The sequence below is a fragment of the Salvelinus namaycush genome, chromosome 34, assembly GCF_016432855.1.
Source record: "Salvelinus namaycush isolate Seneca chromosome 34, SaNama_1.0, whole genome shotgun sequence".
Taxonomy (NCBI): Eukaryota; Metazoa; Chordata; class Actinopteri; order Salmoniformes; family Salmonidae; genus Salvelinus; species Salvelinus namaycush.
In genome coordinates, this window is record NC_052340.1 from 36,948,858 (window position 1) to 36,969,264 (window position 20,407).

Genomic DNA, 20,407 nt, shown 5'->3' on the forward strand with positions numbered 1-20,407 from the left:
TTTCTGGGTAAGTCTCTACGAGCTTTCCACACCTGGATTGTGCAATATTTGTCTATTATTCTTTTCAATATTCAAGCTCTGTCAAATTGGTTGTTGATCATTGCTAGACAACCATTAACAGTTCTTGCCATAGATTTTCAAGCAGATTTATGTTAAAAATGTAGCTCGGTCACTCAGGAACATTCACCGTCTTCTTGGTAAGCAACTCCAGTGTAGATTTGGCCTTGTTGTTTTAGGTTATTGTCCTGCTGAAAGGTGAATTATCTTCAAATGAAATCCCAAGTTCAACAAACATTGGGAAAGGGCGGCACTCCAAAAAGTTTAGAAAAAAATAAAAAGACAAAAAGACGTCACCTCATTTCACCTTTTTTTATTTTCGTCCGAACAGGCTAACGCATTTCCACAGTTACGCAATTCCCTGCTCGACTGAGACCTTACAGATAATTGTATGTGTGGGGTACAGAGGTAGTCATTCAAAATTATGTTAAATACCATTATTGCACACAGCGTGAGTCCATGGAACTTATGTGACTTGTTCAGCACATTTTAACTCCAGAACATATTTATGCCATAACAAAGGGGTTGAATACTAGTTGACTCAAGACATTTCAGCTTTAATTTGTAACTACTTTGTAACATTTTCATAAAACATTGTGTGTCGGCAAGTGAGAAAAAAAATCTAAATGTAATCAATTTTAAATTCAGGGTGTAACACAAAATGTGGAAAAAGTTAAGGGGTGTGAATACTTTCTGTGGGCCTCTTTCTGGTGTGTGTGTATATTCAGACGGGGGGGGGGGGTTCAGTGAACTAGTGTCTGTAACTGTTGAGGAGGGCCCTTTGTCTCACAGGAACATGGCACATTGGCCAACCATCCCCAAATTGGATTCACCCCACATTAACCCTCCACCTCTCTCTGTGTGTACAGGGATACAGAGGGGCTAATTTAATTTAGAGGGTGCAGGGCAGGGGGAGGGAGCATTAGTAGCCGTCTGGTGTGATAGGAGCATTCTACTGTGGCAATATGTCTGTATGGGACAAGGTTAACACAGGAAGAGCCGGACACACACACTGCTCTCTCTCTGACCTGTGCTGGCGGTTCATAGCTGCCACCATGAGAGAGGTCCAGCCCAGACGGTGCCGGTGGTTAGGCTCCACCCCCTCACCCAGCAACCTGACAGGAAATAGGAACATGAAGAGGTTAAGAAAGCTGTTCTGTTGCTAGGGTTACTATCTGCTTTAACGTCATCTCTCAGGTGCTACCAACAGACTCCGACAGGAACAACGTAAGATGTGTGTGTGTAGGTTGAGTTCTGTGCCTGAGGGGACGACGTCGGGCTGTGTTATCTGAGAAGGAGGGGTGTGTTAGTGTGTGTCGGAGGTAACCCGTCTGTGTTCCGCTGGGGGGACGACGTCGGGCTGTGTTATCTGAGAAGGAGGGGTGTGTGAGTGTGTGTCGGAGGTAACCCGTCTGTGTTCCGCTGGGGGGACGACATCGGGCTGTGTTATCTGAGAAGGAGGGGTGTGTTAGTGTGTGTCGGAGGTAACCCGTCTGTGTTCCGCTGGGGGGACGACGTCGGGCTGTGTTATCTGAGAAGGAGGGGTGTGTTAGTGTGTGTCGGAGGTAACCCGTCTGTGTTCCGCTGGGGGGACGACGTCGGGCTGTGTTATCTGAGAAGGAGGGGTGTGTTATCTGAGAAGGAGGGGTGTGTTAGTGTGTGTCGGAGGTAACCCGTCTGTGTTCCGCTGGGGGGGGCGACGTCGGGCTGTGTTATCTGAGAAGGAGGGGTGTGTTAGTGTGTGTCGGAGGTAACCCGTCTGTGTTCCGCTGGGGGGACGACGTCGGGCTGTGTTATCTGAGAAGGAGGGGTGTGTGAGTGTGTGTCGGAGGTAACCCGTCTGTGTTCCGCTGGGGGGGCGACGTCGGGCTGTGTTATCTGAGAAGGAGGGGTGTGTTAGTGTGTGTCGGAGGTAACCCGTCTGTGTTCCGCTGGGGGGGGGACGTCGGGCTGTGTTATCTGAGAAGGAGGGGTGTGTTAGTGTGTGTCGGAGGTAACCCGTCTGTGTTCCGCTGGGGGGGCGACGTCGGGCTGTGTTATCTGAGAAGGAGGGGTGTGTTATCTGAGAAGGAGGGGTGTGTTAGTGTGTGTCGGAGGTAACCCGTCTGTGTTCCGCTGGGGGGGGACGTCGGGCTGTGTTATCTGAGAAGGAGGGGTGTGTTATCTGAGAAGGAGGGGTGTGTTAGTGTGTGTCGGAGGTAACCCGTCTGTGTTCCGCTGGGGGGACGATGTCTGTGTTGACTGTAAACACACTGTGCCTCACTCTAACCTGCCCCCCCACACACACACAAAACGACCCCCTATACCTCTTCTCTCTAACTAAAACACATCTGTGCAGTCTCACCTAGCCTACACCATCTGTCCCAACGCTGTAGCAGAGTGACACACGCCCTTAAACCTACACACACTTACATGGGTAATGTAAGATAAGGATACAGACAACATACTGCTGCTACAATAACAGGTGGCAGGTGCCCTTTTCACATCTACACTCAAAAATTAGATTTACACCATCATTTCAGACGTTTCACACACTTTATCACTAGGACAGGTGGAGATACCCTCCTCCCATACCCCCCCCCATGGCTCTCCTGCCCATGGTTCTGGGTGACTGGGTTTGTGGGCCCTAGGAAACCGGAGGGAGGGAGGGGTGTTTGACTTACAGCTTATCCTGAGCCAGTCCTGAGACATAAATTGGAGAGAGAGAGAGCGAGAGAGAAAGCACGTGTGCACGAAAGAGGGTTGTGTCTCTGAGTAGGCCTATAGAGTTGAAGTCGGAAGTTTACATACACTTAGGTTGGAGTCATTATAACTCGTTTTTCAACCACTCCACAAATTTCTTGTTAACAAACTATAGTTTTGGCAAGTCGGTTAGGACATCTACTTTGTGCATGACACAAGTCATTTTTCCAACAATTGTTTACAGACGGATTATTTCACTGTATCACAATTCCAGTGAGTCAGAGGTTTACATACACTAAGTTGACTGTGCCTTTAAACAGCTTGGAAAATTCCAGAAAATGATGTCATGGCTTTAGAAGTTTCTGATAGGCTAATTGACATCATTTGAGTCAATTGGAGGTGTACCTGTGGATGTGTTTCAAGGCCTACCTTCAAACTCAGTGCCTCTTTGCTTGATATCGTGGGAAAATCAAAAGAAATCAGCCATAAAAATTGTAGACCTCCACAAGTCTGGTTCAACCTTGGGAGCAATTTCCAAACGCCTGAAGGTACCACGTTCACATGTACAAACAATAGTACGCAAGTATAAACACCATGGGACCACGCAGCCGTCATACCGCTCAGGAAGGAGACGCGTTCTCTCTCCTAGAGATGAACGTACTTTAGTGTGAAAAGTGTAAATCAATCCCAGAACAACAGCAAAGGCCCTTGTGCAGATGCTGGAGGAAACAGGTACAAAAGTATCTATATCCACAGTAAAACAAGTCCTATGTCGACGTAACCTGAAAGGCCGCTCAGCAAGGAAGAAGCCACTGCTCCAAAACCACCATAAAAAAGACAGACTACGGTTTGCAACTGCACATGGGGAAAAAGATCGCACTTTTTGGAGAAATGTCCTCTGGTCTGATGAAACAAAAATAGAACTGTTTGGCCATAATGACCATTGTTATGTTTGGAGGAAAAAGGGGGAGGCTTGCAAGCTGAAGAACACCATCCCAACCATGAAGCACGGGGGTGGTAGCATCATGTTGTGGGGGTGCTTTGCTGCAAAATAGATGGCATCATGAGGAGGAAAATGATGTGGATATATTGAAGCAACATCTCAAGACATTAGTCAGGAAGTTAAAGCTTGGTCGCAAATGGGTCTTCCAAATGGACAATGACCCCAAGCATACTTCCAAAGTTGTGGAAAAACGGCTTATGGACAACCAAGTCAAGGTATTGGAGTGGCCATCACAAACCCCTGACCTCAATCCTATAGAAAATTTGTGGGCAGAACTGAAAAAGCATGTGCGAGCAAGGAAGCCTACAAACCTGACTCAGTTACACCAGTTCTGTCAGTAGGAATGGGACAAAATTCACCCAACTTATTGTGGGAAGCTTGTGGAATGCTACCCGAAACGTTTCACCCAAGTTCAACAATTTAAAGGCAATGCTACCAAATACTAATTGAGTGTATGTAAACTTCTGACCCACTGGGAATGTGATGAAAGAAATAAAAGCGGAAATAAATCATTCTCTCTACTATTATTCTGACATTTCAGATGCTTAAAATAAAGTGGTGATCCTAACTGACCTACAACAGGGAATTTTTACAAGGATTAAATGTCAGGAATTGTGAAAAACTGAGTTTAAATGTATTTGGCTAAGGTGTACGTAAACTTCCGACTTCAACTGTATCTCTGTGATGCAGTCTGACTGCCCTCTACCTCTCACCTGCCACATTGAACAATTTTGTGACTAAAGTAAACAAAAAATAGAAATGATATCACCAAAACAAGATAAATTACCTAAAAAACGATGGAAAAATACTTGAGCACCTTAAAATGATATTATGGGCAGAAAACGCAATTCATCTCCATTGAAGTTGATGGGTCATTTATAACAAAAACCTTTTGATACAGCCAATCAGTTCAATGACTACTTCACTGGTAAAGCGGATAAACTGAGAAGTGAAATTACAAAATTGAACCATCATATTTGTGTATTGAAGATTGAAAAATGAAATAAGAATTACTGTTTTGAATTTGGTGAAGTTTGTGTGGAAAAAGTAAAAAAACGATCGTTATCGATCAATAATGATACGCCACCAGGTATAGACAACCTTGAAGGGAAACTATTGAGAATGGTAGCAGACACTATTGAGAATGGTAGCAGACACTATTGAGAATGGTAGCAGACACTATTGAGAATGGTAGCAGACACTATTGAGAATGGTAGCAGACACTATTGAGAATGGTAGCACACAGTATTGAGAATGGTAGCAGACACTATTGAGAATGGTAGCAGACACTATTGAGAATGGTAGCAGACAGTATTGAGAATGGTAGCAGACACTATTGAGAATGGTAGCAGACACTATTGAGAATGGTAGCAGACACTATTGAGAATGGTAGCAGACACTATTGAGAATGGTAGCAGACACTATTGAGAATGGTAGCAGACACTATTGAGAATGGTAGCAGACACTATTGAGAATGGTAGCAGACAGTATTGAGAATGGTAGCAGACAGTATTGAGAATGGTAGCAGACAGTATTGAGAATGGTAGCAGACAGTAGTGCCACCCCTATTTTCTATATATTTAACCAAAGCTTTAATGAGTGTGTGTCCACAGGTGTGGAAGAAATCTAAAGTAATTCCACTGCTTAAAAATAGTATTGCACTTTTTTAGTTACTACATGAATCCATGTGTTATTTCATCGTTTTGACGTCTTCACTATTATTATACAATGTAGAAAATAGTAAAAAAATAAAGAAAAACCCTTGAATGAGTAGGCATGTCAGGTCACAGTTGTAAATGAGAACTTGTTCTCAACTAGCCTACCTGGTTAAATTAAGGTGAAATAAAAAAATGTCCAAACCTTTGACTGGTACTGTATATTATTATTTGATGTCCTTGTCTATAACTGTTCTGTACTTTGTCATGTAGTAGTACATTTTATGTGGACCCCAGGAAGATTAGCTGCTACATGGGCAGTAGCTAATGGGGAACCAAATAAATTAAACAGACATGGACCTCTATCTCCCTCTAGTGGAGAGAACTGGGAATACAATGATGTGCTGTGGTATACATGGACACTTCCAGAAATACTGTCTGTGATGAGACTCTATATGATTTGGACCTCACAGACTTGTGGAGTAATTAATTTTTTCCCCTTAATTTCCTACAGCAGTATAGTAATGTAGAGAAGTAAGTAAACAATTAAAATGTGTGATTGAATCTATTCCTGGAGACTAGCAGTAATTACGATGATCATAACTTGTAATGTTTGGTGCCTGCTCAACATGTGTGTTATTCAACTGGGTACTTAGTGTAACCAAGCAGAGAGAACGCAACAGCAAGACAATCTGAGGCTCTGGATGTCTCTGTCACATAGAAGTCTTTTGTCTAAATGTAAAAGCTTTTCCCCTGTGCAGACTGTCAGTATTCCCCTGTGCAGACAGTCAGTATTCCCCTGTGCAGACAGTCAGTATGTGTATTGTGTGGAACTCAGGAGAGTCTCTGTGTGTGTGTGTGTGTGTGTGTGTGTGTGTGTGTGTGTGTGTGTGTGTGTTTATAATGTACCTTGCCACATCTTGCGAGTTGTTCGTCCTTGCAGCCTCCAGAAGTGCATCACCTGGAAAGAAGACTCATGTCCTTTTAGTATCTTTAGCAGACAGTGTGTGTACACACACACACACACACACACACACACACACACACACACACACACACACACACACACACACACACACACACACACACACACACACACACCTTTCGTATCAGAGTCCTTCTTGAGGCAGAAGGCCATGGCTGCAGCGGACAGTACCCCAGCAGAGGCCAGTGCGTACGGGCGGCTGCTCCCGCTCTCTCCCCCGGTCCTTCCCCCGCTCTGTTCCCAGTACTGGTTGTTGTTGTTGCGTCCCTTGGAAGCCAGAGAGGCCCAGGAGCTCCTGCGATCCTGGAGGTTAGAGAGCCACCTGGGGGCCAGCTGGTGATACTGTATGGTCAGGCTCACACTCTGGCCTTTCGCCTCCTCGCTCAGAATTCCTCTACGGGAGACACGGGAGGTAGAAACGATGGGGTTCCGGTTGGCGTCCGCTTTATCGAGGATGATGTGGTTCCTCGCGGCGTCCTTTGTGCTTGTCTGGAGCACACGGCACGGCGAAAGGCTGCGCGACCTTCGCATGAAGATCCGCGGTGGAACCGAAGACAACATTGCGGGAAAACACGCGAACCGTGCAACGTTAAGCCTGATGATAGTACTTACTAGAAACGACAACACCTTTAATTGAAGTCTACTGCCGTTATTCCGCCTATAGACCGTTATTTATCTGCTAATGGTTGACAGCAGCGACAGAACAAAAACAACCCAAGCATGGGTTGTCACTGGAACATGAACTGCATCATGGGAATAATAGTTTTTTTCCTACAGAAACTAACTGGCTCCACTTCCTGGTATCACAGAGGCTACTCCAGCACCTCTTATGAAGGTTAACTCTGCATTTATTCATAGTCTTAAAATGTTCCACCCACAAGTTAATCTAAATCAATCCCCATATGAAAAAATGTACGTTTGTTCTGCTTTATAACAAACAAAACAACTTTCTCCTTCGCTATGATTCGCCACCAGATGGCGATCAGATCCTGTGGCACTGCCGAGGCTGGATAACGCAACAAACACGCGTTGTGTCGCAGCAGTCAGCAGTCACTAGGCCTAATACAAGCACGAATAGCCTATAGGGGCTGGTGCTAGCCAAAATTGAGTGAACTGCTGGGGAAAACTTCAGGAGATGCAGTATTTAATTGTTGTATTTCGTTTCCTTAGGGAGATGAGAATATTGAGTACAATTTAGACCTTCTCACTGGTCCACACTCCAGTCCAGTTGGTGGCGGTGATGCACCTTAAAGTTGGTTGTCAACCACCATATAAAATCCCCAGAAGAAGAAGAAGAACGCTGGCCACAATGTGGGAGCTTAGGAAATGTACAGTGTACATTCAATAGGAAAACAACATATTTGTTGGAGACATCTATAACCCAGGGTCAACCATTTGATCACATACAACATTCAAATATAACTTTACAGATCAACCTTTAATGTTGGTTACATATCACAAGACTCTTCACAGTTGATCACCCTGTAAAATATATTTTCTTTGCCTTTTGTATTTTTCAGAATAGCTCCTGTTTTCCCCAGTCCATTCACTATGGCAGCACAGAGACATGCTATGGTGCTCCCAGTCCATTCACTATGGCAGCACAGAGACATGCTATGGTGCTCCCAGTCCATTCACTATGGCAGCACAGAGACATGCTATGGTGCTCCCAGTCCATTCACTATGGCAGCACAGAGACATGCTATGGTGCTCCCAGTCCATTCACTATGGCAGCACAGAGACATGCTATGGTGCTCCCAGTCCATTCACTATGGCAGCACAGAGACATGCTATGCTGCTCCCAGTCCATTCACTATGGCAGCACAGAGACATGCTATGGTGTTCCCAGTCCATTCACTATGGCAGCACAGAGACATGCTATGGTGCTCCCAGTCCATTCACTATGGCAGCACAGAGACATGCTATGCTGCTCCCAGTCCATTCACTATGGCAGCACAGAGACATGCTATGGTGCTCCCAGTCCATTCACTATGGCAGCACAGAGACATGCTATGCTGTTCCCAGTCCATTCTCTATGGCAGCACAGAGACATGCTATGCTGCTCCCAGTCCATTCACTATGGCAGCACAGAGACATGCTATGGTGTTCCCAGTCCATTCACTATGGCAGCACAGAGACATGCTATGGTGCTCCCAGTCCATTCACTATGGCAGCACAGAGACATGCTATGGTGCTCCCAGTCCATTCACTATGGCAGCACAGAGACATGGTATGCTGCTCCCAGTCCATTCTCTATGGCAGCACAGAGACATGCTATGGTGCTCCCAGTCCATTCACTATGGCAGCACAGAGACATGCTATGGTGCTCCCAGTCCATTCACTATGGCAGCACAGAGACATGCTATGGTGTTCCCAGTCCATTCACTATGGCAGCACAGAGACATGCTATGGTGCTCCCAGTCCATTCACTATGGCAGCACAGAGACATGCTATGGTGCTCCCAGTCCATTCACTATGGCAGCACAGAGACATGCTATGGTGCTCCCAGTCCATTCACTATGGCAGCACAGAGACATGCTATGGTGCTCCCAGTCCATTCTCTATGGCAGCACAGAGACATGCTATGGTGCTCCCAGTCCATTCTCTATGGCAGCACAGAGACATGCTATGGTGCTCCCAGTCCATTCTCTATGGCAGCACAGAGACATGCTATGGTGTTCCCAGTCCATTCACTATGGCAGCACAGAGACATGCTATGCTGCTCCCAGTCCATTCACTATGGCAGCACAGAGACATGCTATGCTGCTCCCAGTCCATTCACTATGGCAGCACAGAGACATGCTATGGTGCTCCCAGTCCATTCACTATGGCAGCACAGAGACATGCTATGCTGCTCCCAGTCCATTCACTATGGCAGCACAGAGACATGCTATGGTGCTCCCAGTCCATTCTCTATGGCAGCACAGAGACATGCTATGCTGCTCCCAGTCCATTCACTATGGCAGCACAGAGACATGCTATGCTGCTCCCAGTCCATTCTCTATGGCAGCACAGAGACATGCTATGGTGCTCCCAGTCCATTCTCTATGGCAGCACAGAGACATGCTATGCTGCTCCCAGTCCATTCTCTATGGCAGCACAGAGACATGCTATGGTGCTCCCAGTCCATTCTCTATGGCAGCACAGAGACATGCTATGCTGCTCCCAGTCCATTCTCTATGGCAGCACAGAGACATGCTATGGTGTTCCCAGTCCATTCACTATGGCAGCACAGAGACATGCTATGGTGCTCCCAGTCCATTCACTATGGCAGCACAGAGACATGCTATGGTGTTCCCAGTCCATTCTCTATGGCAGCACAGAGACATGCTATGGTGCTCCCAGTCCATTCACTATGGCAGCACAGAGACATGCTATGGTGCTCCCAGTCCATTCACTATGGCAGCACAGAGACATGCTATGGTGCTCCCAGTCCATTCACTATGGCAGCACAGAGACATGCTATGGTGTCCCCAGTCCATTCACTATGGCAGCACAGAGACATGCTATGGTGCTCCCAGTACATTCACTATGGCAGCACAGAGACATGCTATGGTGTCCCCAGTCCATTCCCTATGGCAGCACAGAGACATGCTATGGTGCTCCCAGTCCATTCACTATGGCAGCACAGAGACATGCTATGTTGTTCCCAGTCCATTCACTATGGCAGCACAGAGACATGCTATGGTGTCCCCAGTCCATTCCCTATGGCAGCACAGAGACATGCTATGGTGCTCCCAGTCCATTCACTATGGCAGCACAGAGACATGCTATGGTGCTCCCAGTCCATTCACTATGGCAGCACAGAGACATGCTATGCTGCTCCCAGTCCATTCACTATGGCAGCACAGAGACATGCTATGGTGTTCCCAGTCCATTCACTATGGCAGCACAGAGACATGCTATGGTGCTCCCAGTCCATTCACTATGGCAGCACAGAGACATGCTATGGTGTTCCCAGTCCATTCACTATGGCAGCACAGAGACATGCTATGGTGTTCCCAGTCCATTCACTATGGCAGCACAGAGACATGCTATGCTGTTCCCAGTCCATTCACTATGGCAGCACAGAGACATGCTATGGTGCTCCCAGTCCATTCACTATGGCAGCACAGAGACATGCTATGCTGCTCCCAGTCCATTCACTATGGCAGCACAGAGACATGCTATGGTACTCCCAGTCCATTCACTATGGCAGCACAGAGACATGCTATGCTGTTCCCAGTCCATTCTCTATGGCAGCACAGAGACATGCTATGCTGCTCCCAGTCCATTCACTATGGCAGCACAGAGACATGCTATGGTGTTCCCAGTCCATTCACTATGGCAGCACAGAGACATGCTATGGTGCTCCCAGTCCATTCACTATGGCAGCACAGAGACATGCTATGGTGCTCCCAGTCCATTCACTATGGCAGCACAGAGACATGGTATGCTGCTCCCAGTCCATTCTCTATGGCAGCACAGAGACATGCTTTGGTGCTCCCAGTCCATTCACTATGGCAGCACAGAGACATGCTATGGTGCTCCCAGTCCATTCACTATGGCAGCACAGAGACATGCTATGGTGTTCCCAGTCCATTCACTATGGCAGCACAGAGACATGCTATGGTGCTCCCAGTCCATTCACTATGGCAGCACAGAGACATGCTATGGTGCTCCCAGTCCATTCACTATGGCAGCACAGAGACATGCTATGGTGCTTCCAGTCCATTCACTATGGCAGCACAGAGACATGCTATGGTGCTCCCAGTCCATTCTCTATGGCAGCACAGAGACATGCTATGGTGCTCCCAGTCCATTCTCTATGGCAGCACAGAGACATGCTATGCTGCTCCCAGTCCATTCTCTATGGCAGCACAGAGACATGCTATGGTGCTCCCAGTCCATTCACTATGGCAGCACAGAGACATGCTATGCTGCTCCCAGTCCATTCACTATGGCAGCACAGAGACATGCTATGCTGCTCCCAGTCCATTCACTATGGCAGCACAGAGACATGCTATGGTGCTCCCAGTCCATTCACTATGGCAGCACAGAGACATGCTATGCTGCTCCCAGTCCATTCACTATGGCAGCACAGAGACATGCTATGGTGCTCCCAGTCCATTCTCTATGGCAGCACAGAGACATGCTATGCTGCTCCCAGTCCATTCACTATGGCAGCACAGAGACATGCTATGCTGCTCCCAGTCCATTCTCTATGGCAGCACAGAGACATGCTATGGTGCTCCCAGTCCATTCTCTATGGCAGCACAGAGACATGCTATGCTGTTCCCAGTCCATTCTCTATGGCAGCACAGAGACATGCTATGGTGTTCCCAGTCCATTCTCTATGGCAGCACAGAGACATGCTATGGTGCTCCCAGTCCATTCTCTATGGCAGCACAGAGACATGCTATGCTGTTCCCAGTCCATTCACTATGGCAGCACAGAGACATGCTATGGTGCTCCCAGTCCATTCACTATGGCAGCACAGAGACATGCTATGGTGTTCCCAGTCCATTCTCTATGGCAGCACAGAGACATGCTATGGTGCTCCCAGTCCATTCACTATGGCAGCACAGAGACATGCTATGGTGCTCCCAGTCCATTCACTATGGCAGCACAGAGACATGCTATGGTGCTCCCAGTCCATTCACTATGGCAGCACAGAGACATGCTATGGTGTCCCCAGTCCATTCACTATGGCAGCACAGAGACATGCTATGGTGTCCCCAGTCCATTCACTATGGCAGCACAGAGACATGCTATGGTGTCCCCAGTCCATTCCCTATGGCAGCACAGAGACATGCTATGGTGCTCCCAGTCCATTCACTATGGCAGCACAGAGACATGCTATGTTGTTCCCAGTCCATTCACTATGGCAGCACAGAGACATGCTATGGTGTCCCCAGTCCATTCCCTATGGCAGCACAGAGACATGCTATGGTGCTCCCAGTCCATTCACTATGGCAGCACAGAGACATGCTATGTTGTTCCCAGTCCATTCTCTATGGCAGCACAGAGACATGCTATGGTGTTCCCAGTCCATTCTCTATGGCAGCACAGAGACATGCTATGGTGTTCCCAGTCCATTCCCTATGGCAGCACAGAGACGTGCTATGGTGCTCCCAGTCCATTCACTATGGTGTTCCCAGTCCATTCACTATGGCAGCACAGAGACATGCTATGGTGTTCCCAGTCCATTCACTATGGCAGCACAGAGACATGCTATGTTGTTCCCAGTCCATTCTCTATGGCAGCACAGAGACATGCTATGGTGTTCCCAGTCCATTCTCTATGGCAGCACAGAGACATGCTATGGTGTTCCCAGTCCATTCACTATGGCAGCACAGAGACATGCTATGGTGTTCCCAGTCCATTCACTATGGCAGCACAGAGACATGCTATGCTGTTCCCAGTCCATTCTCTATGGCAGCACAGAGACATGCTATGGTGTTCCCAGTCCATTCACTATGGCAGCACAGAGACATGCTATGCTGTTCCCAGTCCATTCACTATGGCAGCACAGAGACATGCTATGGTGTTCCCAGTCCATTCACTATGGCAGCACAGAGACATGCTATGCTGTTCCCAGTCCATTCTCTATGGCAGCACAGAGACATGCTATGGTGTTCCCAGTCCATTCTCTATGGCAGCACAGAGACATGCTATGCTGTTCCCAGTCCATTCACTATGGCAGCACAGAGACATGGTATGGTGTTCCCAGTCCATTCACTATGGCAGCACAGAGACATGCTATGGTGTTCCCAGTCCATTCACTATGGGAGCACAGAGACATGGTATGGTGTTCCCAGTCCATTCACTATGGCAGCACAGAGACATGCTATGGTGTTCCCAGTCCATTCACTATGGCAGCACAGAGACATGCTATGGTGCTCCCAGTCCATTCACTATGGCAGCACAGAGACATGCTATGGTGTTCCCAGTCCATTCACTATGGCAGCACAGAGACATGCTATGGTGTTCCCAGTCCATTCTCTATGGCAGCACAGAGACATGCTATGCTGTTCCCAGTCCATTCACTATGGCAGCACAGAGACATGGTATGGTGTTCCCAGTCCATTCACTATGGCAGCACAGAGACATGCTATGCTGCTCCCAGTCCATTCACTATGGCAGCACAGAGACATGCTATGCTGTTCCCAGTCCATTCACTATGGCAGCACAGAGACATGGTATGGTGTTCCCAGTCCATTCACTATGGCAGCACAGAGACATGCTATGGTGTTCCCAGTCCATTCACTATGGCAGCACAGAGACATGCTATGGTGTTCCCAGTCCATTCACTATGGCAGCACAGAGACATGGTATGGTGTTCCCAGTCCATTCACTATGGCAGCACAGAGACATGCTATGGTGCTCCCAGTCCATTCACTATGGCAGCACAGAGACATGCTATGGTGTTCCCAGTCCATTCACTATGGCAGCACAGAGACATGGTATGGTGTTCCCAGTCCATTCACTATGGCAGCACAGAGACATGCTATGGTGTTCCCAGTCCATTCACTATGGCAGCACAGAGACATGGTATGGTGTTCCCAGTCCATTCACTATGGCAGCACAGAGACATGCTATGGTGCTCCCAGTCCATTCACTATGGCAGCACAGAGACATGCTATGGTGTTCCCAGTCCATTCACTATGGCAGCACAGAGACATGCTATGGTGTTCCCAGTTCAGTCTCTATGGCAGCACAGAGACATGCTATGCTGTTCCCAGTCCATTCACTATGGCAGCACAGAGACATGGTATGGTGTTCCCAGTCCATTCACTATGGCAGCACAGAGACATGCTATGCTGCTCCCAGTCCATTCACTATGGCAGCACAGAGACATGCTATGGTGTTCCCAGTCCATTCTCTATGGCAGCACAGAGACATGCTATGCTGTTCCCAGTCCATTCACTATGGCAGCACAGAGACATGGTATGGTGTTCCCAGTCCATTCACTATGGCAGCACAGAGACATGCTATGGTGTTCCCAGTCCATTCACTATGGCAGCACAGAGACATGCTATGGTGTTCCCAGTCCATTCACTATGGCAGCACAGAGACATGCTATGGTGCTCCCAGTCCATTCACTATGGCAGCACAGAGACATGCTATGCTGTTCCCAGTCCATTCCCTATGGCAGCACAGAGACATGCTATGGTGCTCCCAGTCCATTCACTATGGCAGCACAGAGACATGCTATGCTGTTCCCAGTCCATTCACTATGGCAGCACAGAGACATGGTATGGTGTTCCCAGTCCATTCACTATGGCAGCACAGAGACATGCTATGCTGCTCCCAGTCCATTCACTATGGCAGCACAGAGACATGCTATGGTGTTCCCAGCCCATTCTCTATGGCAGCACAGAGACATGCTATGCTGTTCCCAGTCCATTCACTATGGCAGCACAGAGACATGGTATGGTGTTCCCAGTCCATTCACTATGGCAGCACAGAGACATGCTATGGTGTTCCCAGTCCATTCACTATGGCAGCACAGAGACATGCTATGCTGTTCCCAGTCCATTCACTATGGCAGCACAGAGACATGCTATGGTGTTCCCAGTCCATTCTCTATGGCAGCACAGAGACATGCTATGCTGTTCCCAGTCCATTCACTATGGCAGCACAGAGACATGCTATGGTGTTCCCAGTCCATTCTCTATGGCAGCACAGAGACATGCTATGCTGTTCCCAGTCCATTCACTATGGCAGCACAGAGACATGCTATGGTGTTCCCAGTCCATTCACTATGGCAGCACAGAGACATGCTATGGTGTTCCCAGTCCATTCACTATGGCAGCACAGAGACATGCTATGGTGTTCCCAGTCCATTCTCTATGGCAGCACAGAGACATGCTATGGTGTTCCCAGTCCATTCACTATGGCAGCACAGAGACATGCTATGCTGCTCCCAGTCCATTCACTATGGCAGCACAGAGACATGCTATGGTGCTCCCAGTCCATTCACTATGGCAGCACAGAGACATGCTATGGTGCTCCCAGTCCATTCACTATGGCAGCACAGAGACATGCTATGGTGTTCCCAGTCCATTCTCTATGGCAGCACAGAGACATGCTATGGTGTTCCCAGTCCATTCACTATGGCAGCACAGAGACATGGTATGCTGCTCCCAGTCCATTCACTATGGCAGCACAGAGACATGCTATGGTGTTCCCAGTCCATTCTCTATGGCAGCACAGAGACATGCTATGGTGCTCCCAGTCCATTCACTATGGCAGCACAGAGACATGCTATGGTGTTCCCAGTCCATTCACTATGGCAGCACAGAGACATGCTATGGTGCTCCCAGTCCATTCACTATGGCAGCACAGAGACATGCTATGGTGCTCCCAGTCCATTCACTATGGCAGCACAGAGACATGCTATGGTGCTCCCAGTCCATTCACTATGGCAGCACAGAGACATGCTATGGTGCTCCCAGTCCATTCACTATGGCAGCACAGAGACATGCTATGGTGCTCCCAGTCCATTCACTATGGCAGCACAGAGACATGCTATGGTGCTCCCAGTCCATTCACTATGGCAGCACAGAGACATGCTATGGTGCTCCCAGTCCATTCACTATGGCAGCACAGAGACATGCTATGGTGCTCCCAGTCCATTCACTATGGCAGCACAGAGACATGCTATGCTGTTCCCAGTCCATTCACTATGGCAGCACAGAGACATGCTATGGTGTTCCCAGTCCATTCACTATGGCAGCACAGAGACATGCTATGCTGTTCCCAGTCCATTCACTATGGCAGCACAGAGACATGCTATGCTGCTCCCAGTCCATTCACTATGGCAGCACAGAGACATGGTATGGTGTTCCCAGTCCATTCACTATGGCAGCACAGAGACATGGTATGGTGTTCCCAGTCCATTCACTATGGCAGCACAGAGACATGCTATGGTGTTCCCAGTCCATTCACTATGGCAGCACAGAGACATGGTATGGTGTTCCCAGTCCATTCACTATGGCAGCACAGAGACATGCTATGCTGCTCCCAGTCCATTCACTATGGCAGCACAGAGACATGGTATGGTGTTCCCAGTCCATTCACTATGGCAGCACAGAGACATGCTATGCTGCTCCCAGTCCATTCACTATGGCAGCACAGAGACATGGTATGGTGTTCCCAGTCCATTCACTATGGCAGCACAGAGACATGCTATGCTGCTCCCAGTCCATTCACTATGGCAGCACAGAGACATGCTATGGTGTTCCCAGTCCATTCACTATGGCAGCACAGAGACATGGTATGCTGCTCCCAGTCCATTCACTATGGCAGCACAGAGACATGGTATGCTGCTCCCAGTCCATTCACTATGGCAGCACAGAGACATGCTATGGTGTTCCCAGTCCATTCACTATGGCAGCACAGAGACATGCTATGCTGCTCCCAGTCCATTCACTATGGCAGCACAGAGACATGCTATGGTGTTCCCAGTCCATTCACTATGGCAGCACAGAGACATGCTATGCTGCTCCCAGTCCATTCACTATGGCAGCACAGAGACATGCTATGGTGTTCCCAGTCCATTCACTATGGCAGCACAGAGACATGCTATGGTGCTCCCAGTCCATTCACTATGGCAGCACAGAGACATGCTATGGTGCTCCCAGTCCATTCACTATGGCAGCACAGAGACATGCTATGCTGCTCCCAGTCCATTCACTATGGCAGCACAGAGACATGGTATGCTGCTCCCAGTCCATTCACTATGGCAGCACAGAGACATGCTATGCTGTTCCCAGTCCATTCTCTATGGCAGCACAGAGACATGCTATGGTGTTCCCAGTCCATTCACTATGGCAGCACAGAGACATGCTATGGTGCTCCCAGTCCATTCACTATGGCAGCACAGAGACATGCTATGGTGCTCCCAGTCCATTCACTATGGCAGCACAGAGACATGCTATGGTGCTCCCAGTCCATTCTCTATGGCAGCACAGAGACATGCTATGCTGTTCCCAGTCCATTCACTATGGCAGCACAGAGACATGCTATGGTGCTCCCAGTCCATTCACTATGGCAGCACAGAGACATGCTATGGTGCTCTATACAGTTATTTGACCATATGACCTCACCTGAGAGTCTAAATAAACAGTCTCACCTGAGAGTCTAAATAAACAGTCTCACCTGAGAGTCTAAATAAACAGTCTCACCTGAGAGTCTAAATAAACAGTCTCACCTGAGTGTCTAAATAAACAGTCTCACCTGAGTGTCTAAATAAACAGTCTCACCTGAGAGTCTAAATAAACAGTCTCACCTGAGAGTCTAAATAAACAGTCTCACCTGAGAGTGTAAATAAACAGTCTCACCTGAGTGTCTAAATAAACAGTCTCACCTGAGAGTCTAAATAAACAGTCTCACCTGAGAGTCTAAATAAACAGTCTCACCTGAGAGTGTAAATAAACAGTCTCACCTGAGAGTCTAAATAAACAGTCTCACCTGAGAGTCTAAATAAACAGTCTCACCTGAGAGTCTAAATAAACAGTCTCACCTGAGAGTGTAAATAAACAGTCTCACCTGAGAGTGTAAATAAACAGTCTCACCTGAGAGTCTAAATAAACAGTCTCACCTGAGTGTCTAAATAAACAGTCTCACCTGAGAGTCTAAATAAACAGTCTCACCTGAGAGTCTAAATAAACAGTCTCACCTGAGAGTCTAAATAAACAGTCTCACCTGAGAGTCTAAATAAACAGTCTCACCTGAGAGTCTAAATAAACAGTCTCACCTGAGTGTCTAAATAAACAGTCTCACCTGAGAGTCTAAAAAAACAGTCTCACCTGAGAGTCTAAAAAAACAGTCTTGCTGTGAAATCCAAAATTCCTAAGAAGTTGCTGTTTGCAGTAATCCCAAACAATGTGTAGGGGCGGCCCTATAGCCTAATCCTTAGAGGAGAAATCACATGCAGAGAGCATTGTTCATTTGCTGGTCTCTTGATAAACTTTTGACAAAGGCTATGGGGCTGTTCTGGCCAATGTTTGAAATATTAAGAAAAATTAAGAATAATTTAAACATATATAGTTTGCTCTGTGTGCTTGCCTCAGTATAAATACCTGAGAGAGTCACTAACAGGTGTGGATGAGAGAACATGGCAATTCCAAGAGAGGGAAATAGTTTTCCTTTATAGAGTTTAAAAAGTTTTGACATTTTTCTCCACATGGGGAGAGAAAGCACCCGTGGCATTCATCCAAACACACACATCTCATTCTGCCAAACACACACATCTCATTCTGCCAAACACACACATCTCATTCTGCCAAACACACACATCTCATTCTGCCAAACACACACATCTCATTCTGCCAAACACACACATCTCATTCTGCCAAACACACACATCTCATTCTGCCAAACACAAAACCATAGTTCAAAGCCAAGAGGAAATGTGTCACTGTTGCCTTTCTGCCTTTCCACGTCTTAAATGGACTCTGTTCTGTTCCCAGACTAATAAATATAAAGTCATTAAAACTGTAGCCTACCCAGGCCTGATATATAAGACACCAGACTAATAAATATAAAGTCATTAAAACTGTAGCCTACCCAGGCCTGATATATAAGACACCAGACTAATAAATATAAAGTCATTAAAACTGTAGCCTACCCAGGCCTGATATATAAGACACCAGACTAATAAATATAAAGTCATTAAAACTGTAGCCTACCCAGGCCTGATATATAAGACACCAGACTAATAAATATAAAGTCATTAAAACTGTAGCCTACCCAGGCCTGATATATAAGACACCAGACTAATAAATATAAAGTCATTAAAACTGTAGCCTACCCAGGCCTGATATATAAGACACCAGACTAATAAATATAAAGTCATTAAAACTGTAGCCTACCCAGGCCTGATATATAAGACACCAGACTAATAAATATAAAGTCATTAAAACTGTAGCCTACCCAGGCCTGATATATAAGACTCCAGACTAATAAATATAAAGTCATTAAAACTGTAGCCTACCCAGGCCTGATATATAAGACACCAGACTAATAAATATAAAGTCATTAAAACTGTAGCCTACCCAGGCCTGATATATAAGACACCAGACTAATAAATATAAAGTCATTAAAACTGTAGCCTACCCAGGCCTGATATATAAGACACCAGACTAATAAATATAAAGTCATTAAAACTGTAGCCTACCCAGGCCTGATATATAAGACACCAGACTAAGGAACTTATTCAGACATAAAATATCAGAGACATGTGGCGTATCATCCCATTGGAGATGTGTCTTTCTTTGTAAGGAATTGACATTAAGTCTTAAAGGCACTTGCCCATTCCGGCAAGTCAGGACTATTTTTGGGTTGCCCGAAGAGTATCATCATTTATGGAATTTTTTGATTCCCCCTTATGTGTACTTCTAATAAACAAGGATTCCAAAAGGATTCTTCGGCTGTCCCCATAGAATAACCCTTTTTGGTTTCACGTAGAACCCTTTTTGGTTCCATAGGTGAGTGTAGGCTACTGGTCTGTACATCGCCATAGGTGAGTGTAGGCTACTGGTCTGTACATCGCCATAGGTGAGTGTAGGCTACTGGTCTGTACATCGCCATAGGTGAGTGTAGGCTACTGGTCTGTACATCGCCATAGGTGAGTGTAGGCTACTGGTCTGTACATCGCCATAGGTGAGTGTAGGCTACTGGTCTGTACATCACCATAGGTGAGTGTAGGCTACTGGTTTTGTTTGACGTTTCTAAAGTAGCCTAAAGGCATTCTCCCAATAGCCATATCCCACAATAATGGTTATGTTGTTGAAATTGCAAGAAAAATAGTGAGAAAATAAACGACACCAGCAAAAAAAAGGGTGAAGTAGGGAGGAGAGTACACGTCAGCTTATTGGACCAGGCGCGCTGATATCTGGTCCCTGATACAGGGACGTACGTGCGTGCGTCCGTCCGAGTGTGCACGTAGCCGAGTGGGCGGTTGTCAATCTTTCATTGCTTCTCTGTGTGTCTCAAACGCTTTCTTCTATTCGTCACACTGCACCATCACCATCAACC

At 47.0% G+C, this 20,407-nt stretch overlaps 1 protein-coding gene across 1 annotated transcript; it reads right to left on the reverse strand.

Moving 5' to 3' along the window:
* Positions 1 to 354: 354 nt before the first annotated feature.
* LOC120028997 lies at positions 355 to 7,118 on the reverse strand. The gene is made up of 3 exons (XM_038974284.1): positions 6,499 to 7,118; positions 6,307 to 6,358; positions 355 to 1,172 (listed from the first exon to the last, which is right to left on the reverse strand). Exons 1-3 carry the CDS (start codon positions 6,941 to 6,943, stop codon positions 1,010 to 1,012), a joined length of 660 nt encoding a protein of 219 aa, XP_038830212.1. The 5' UTR covers positions 6,944 to 7,118; the 3' UTR covers positions 355 to 1,009.
* Positions 7,119 to 20,407: the final 13,289 nt, after the last annotated feature.

Excerpts from the sequence above, each read along its gene's own strand:
- LOC120028997 (XM_038974284.1), bottom strand. The coding sequence starts at position 6,943 with ATGTTGTCTTCGGTTCCACCGCGGATCTTCATGCGAAGGTCGCGCAGC. Across the intron at positions 6,359-6,498 it reads GAAGGACTCTGATACGAAAG|GTGATGCACTTCTGGAGGCT; the intron begins GTGTGTGTGTGT and ends TCTTCTTTCCAG. Across the intron at positions 1,173-6,306 it reads AACTCGCAAGATGTGGCAAG|GTTGCTGGGTGAGGGGGTGG; the intron begins GTACATTATAAA and ends ATTTCCTGTCAG.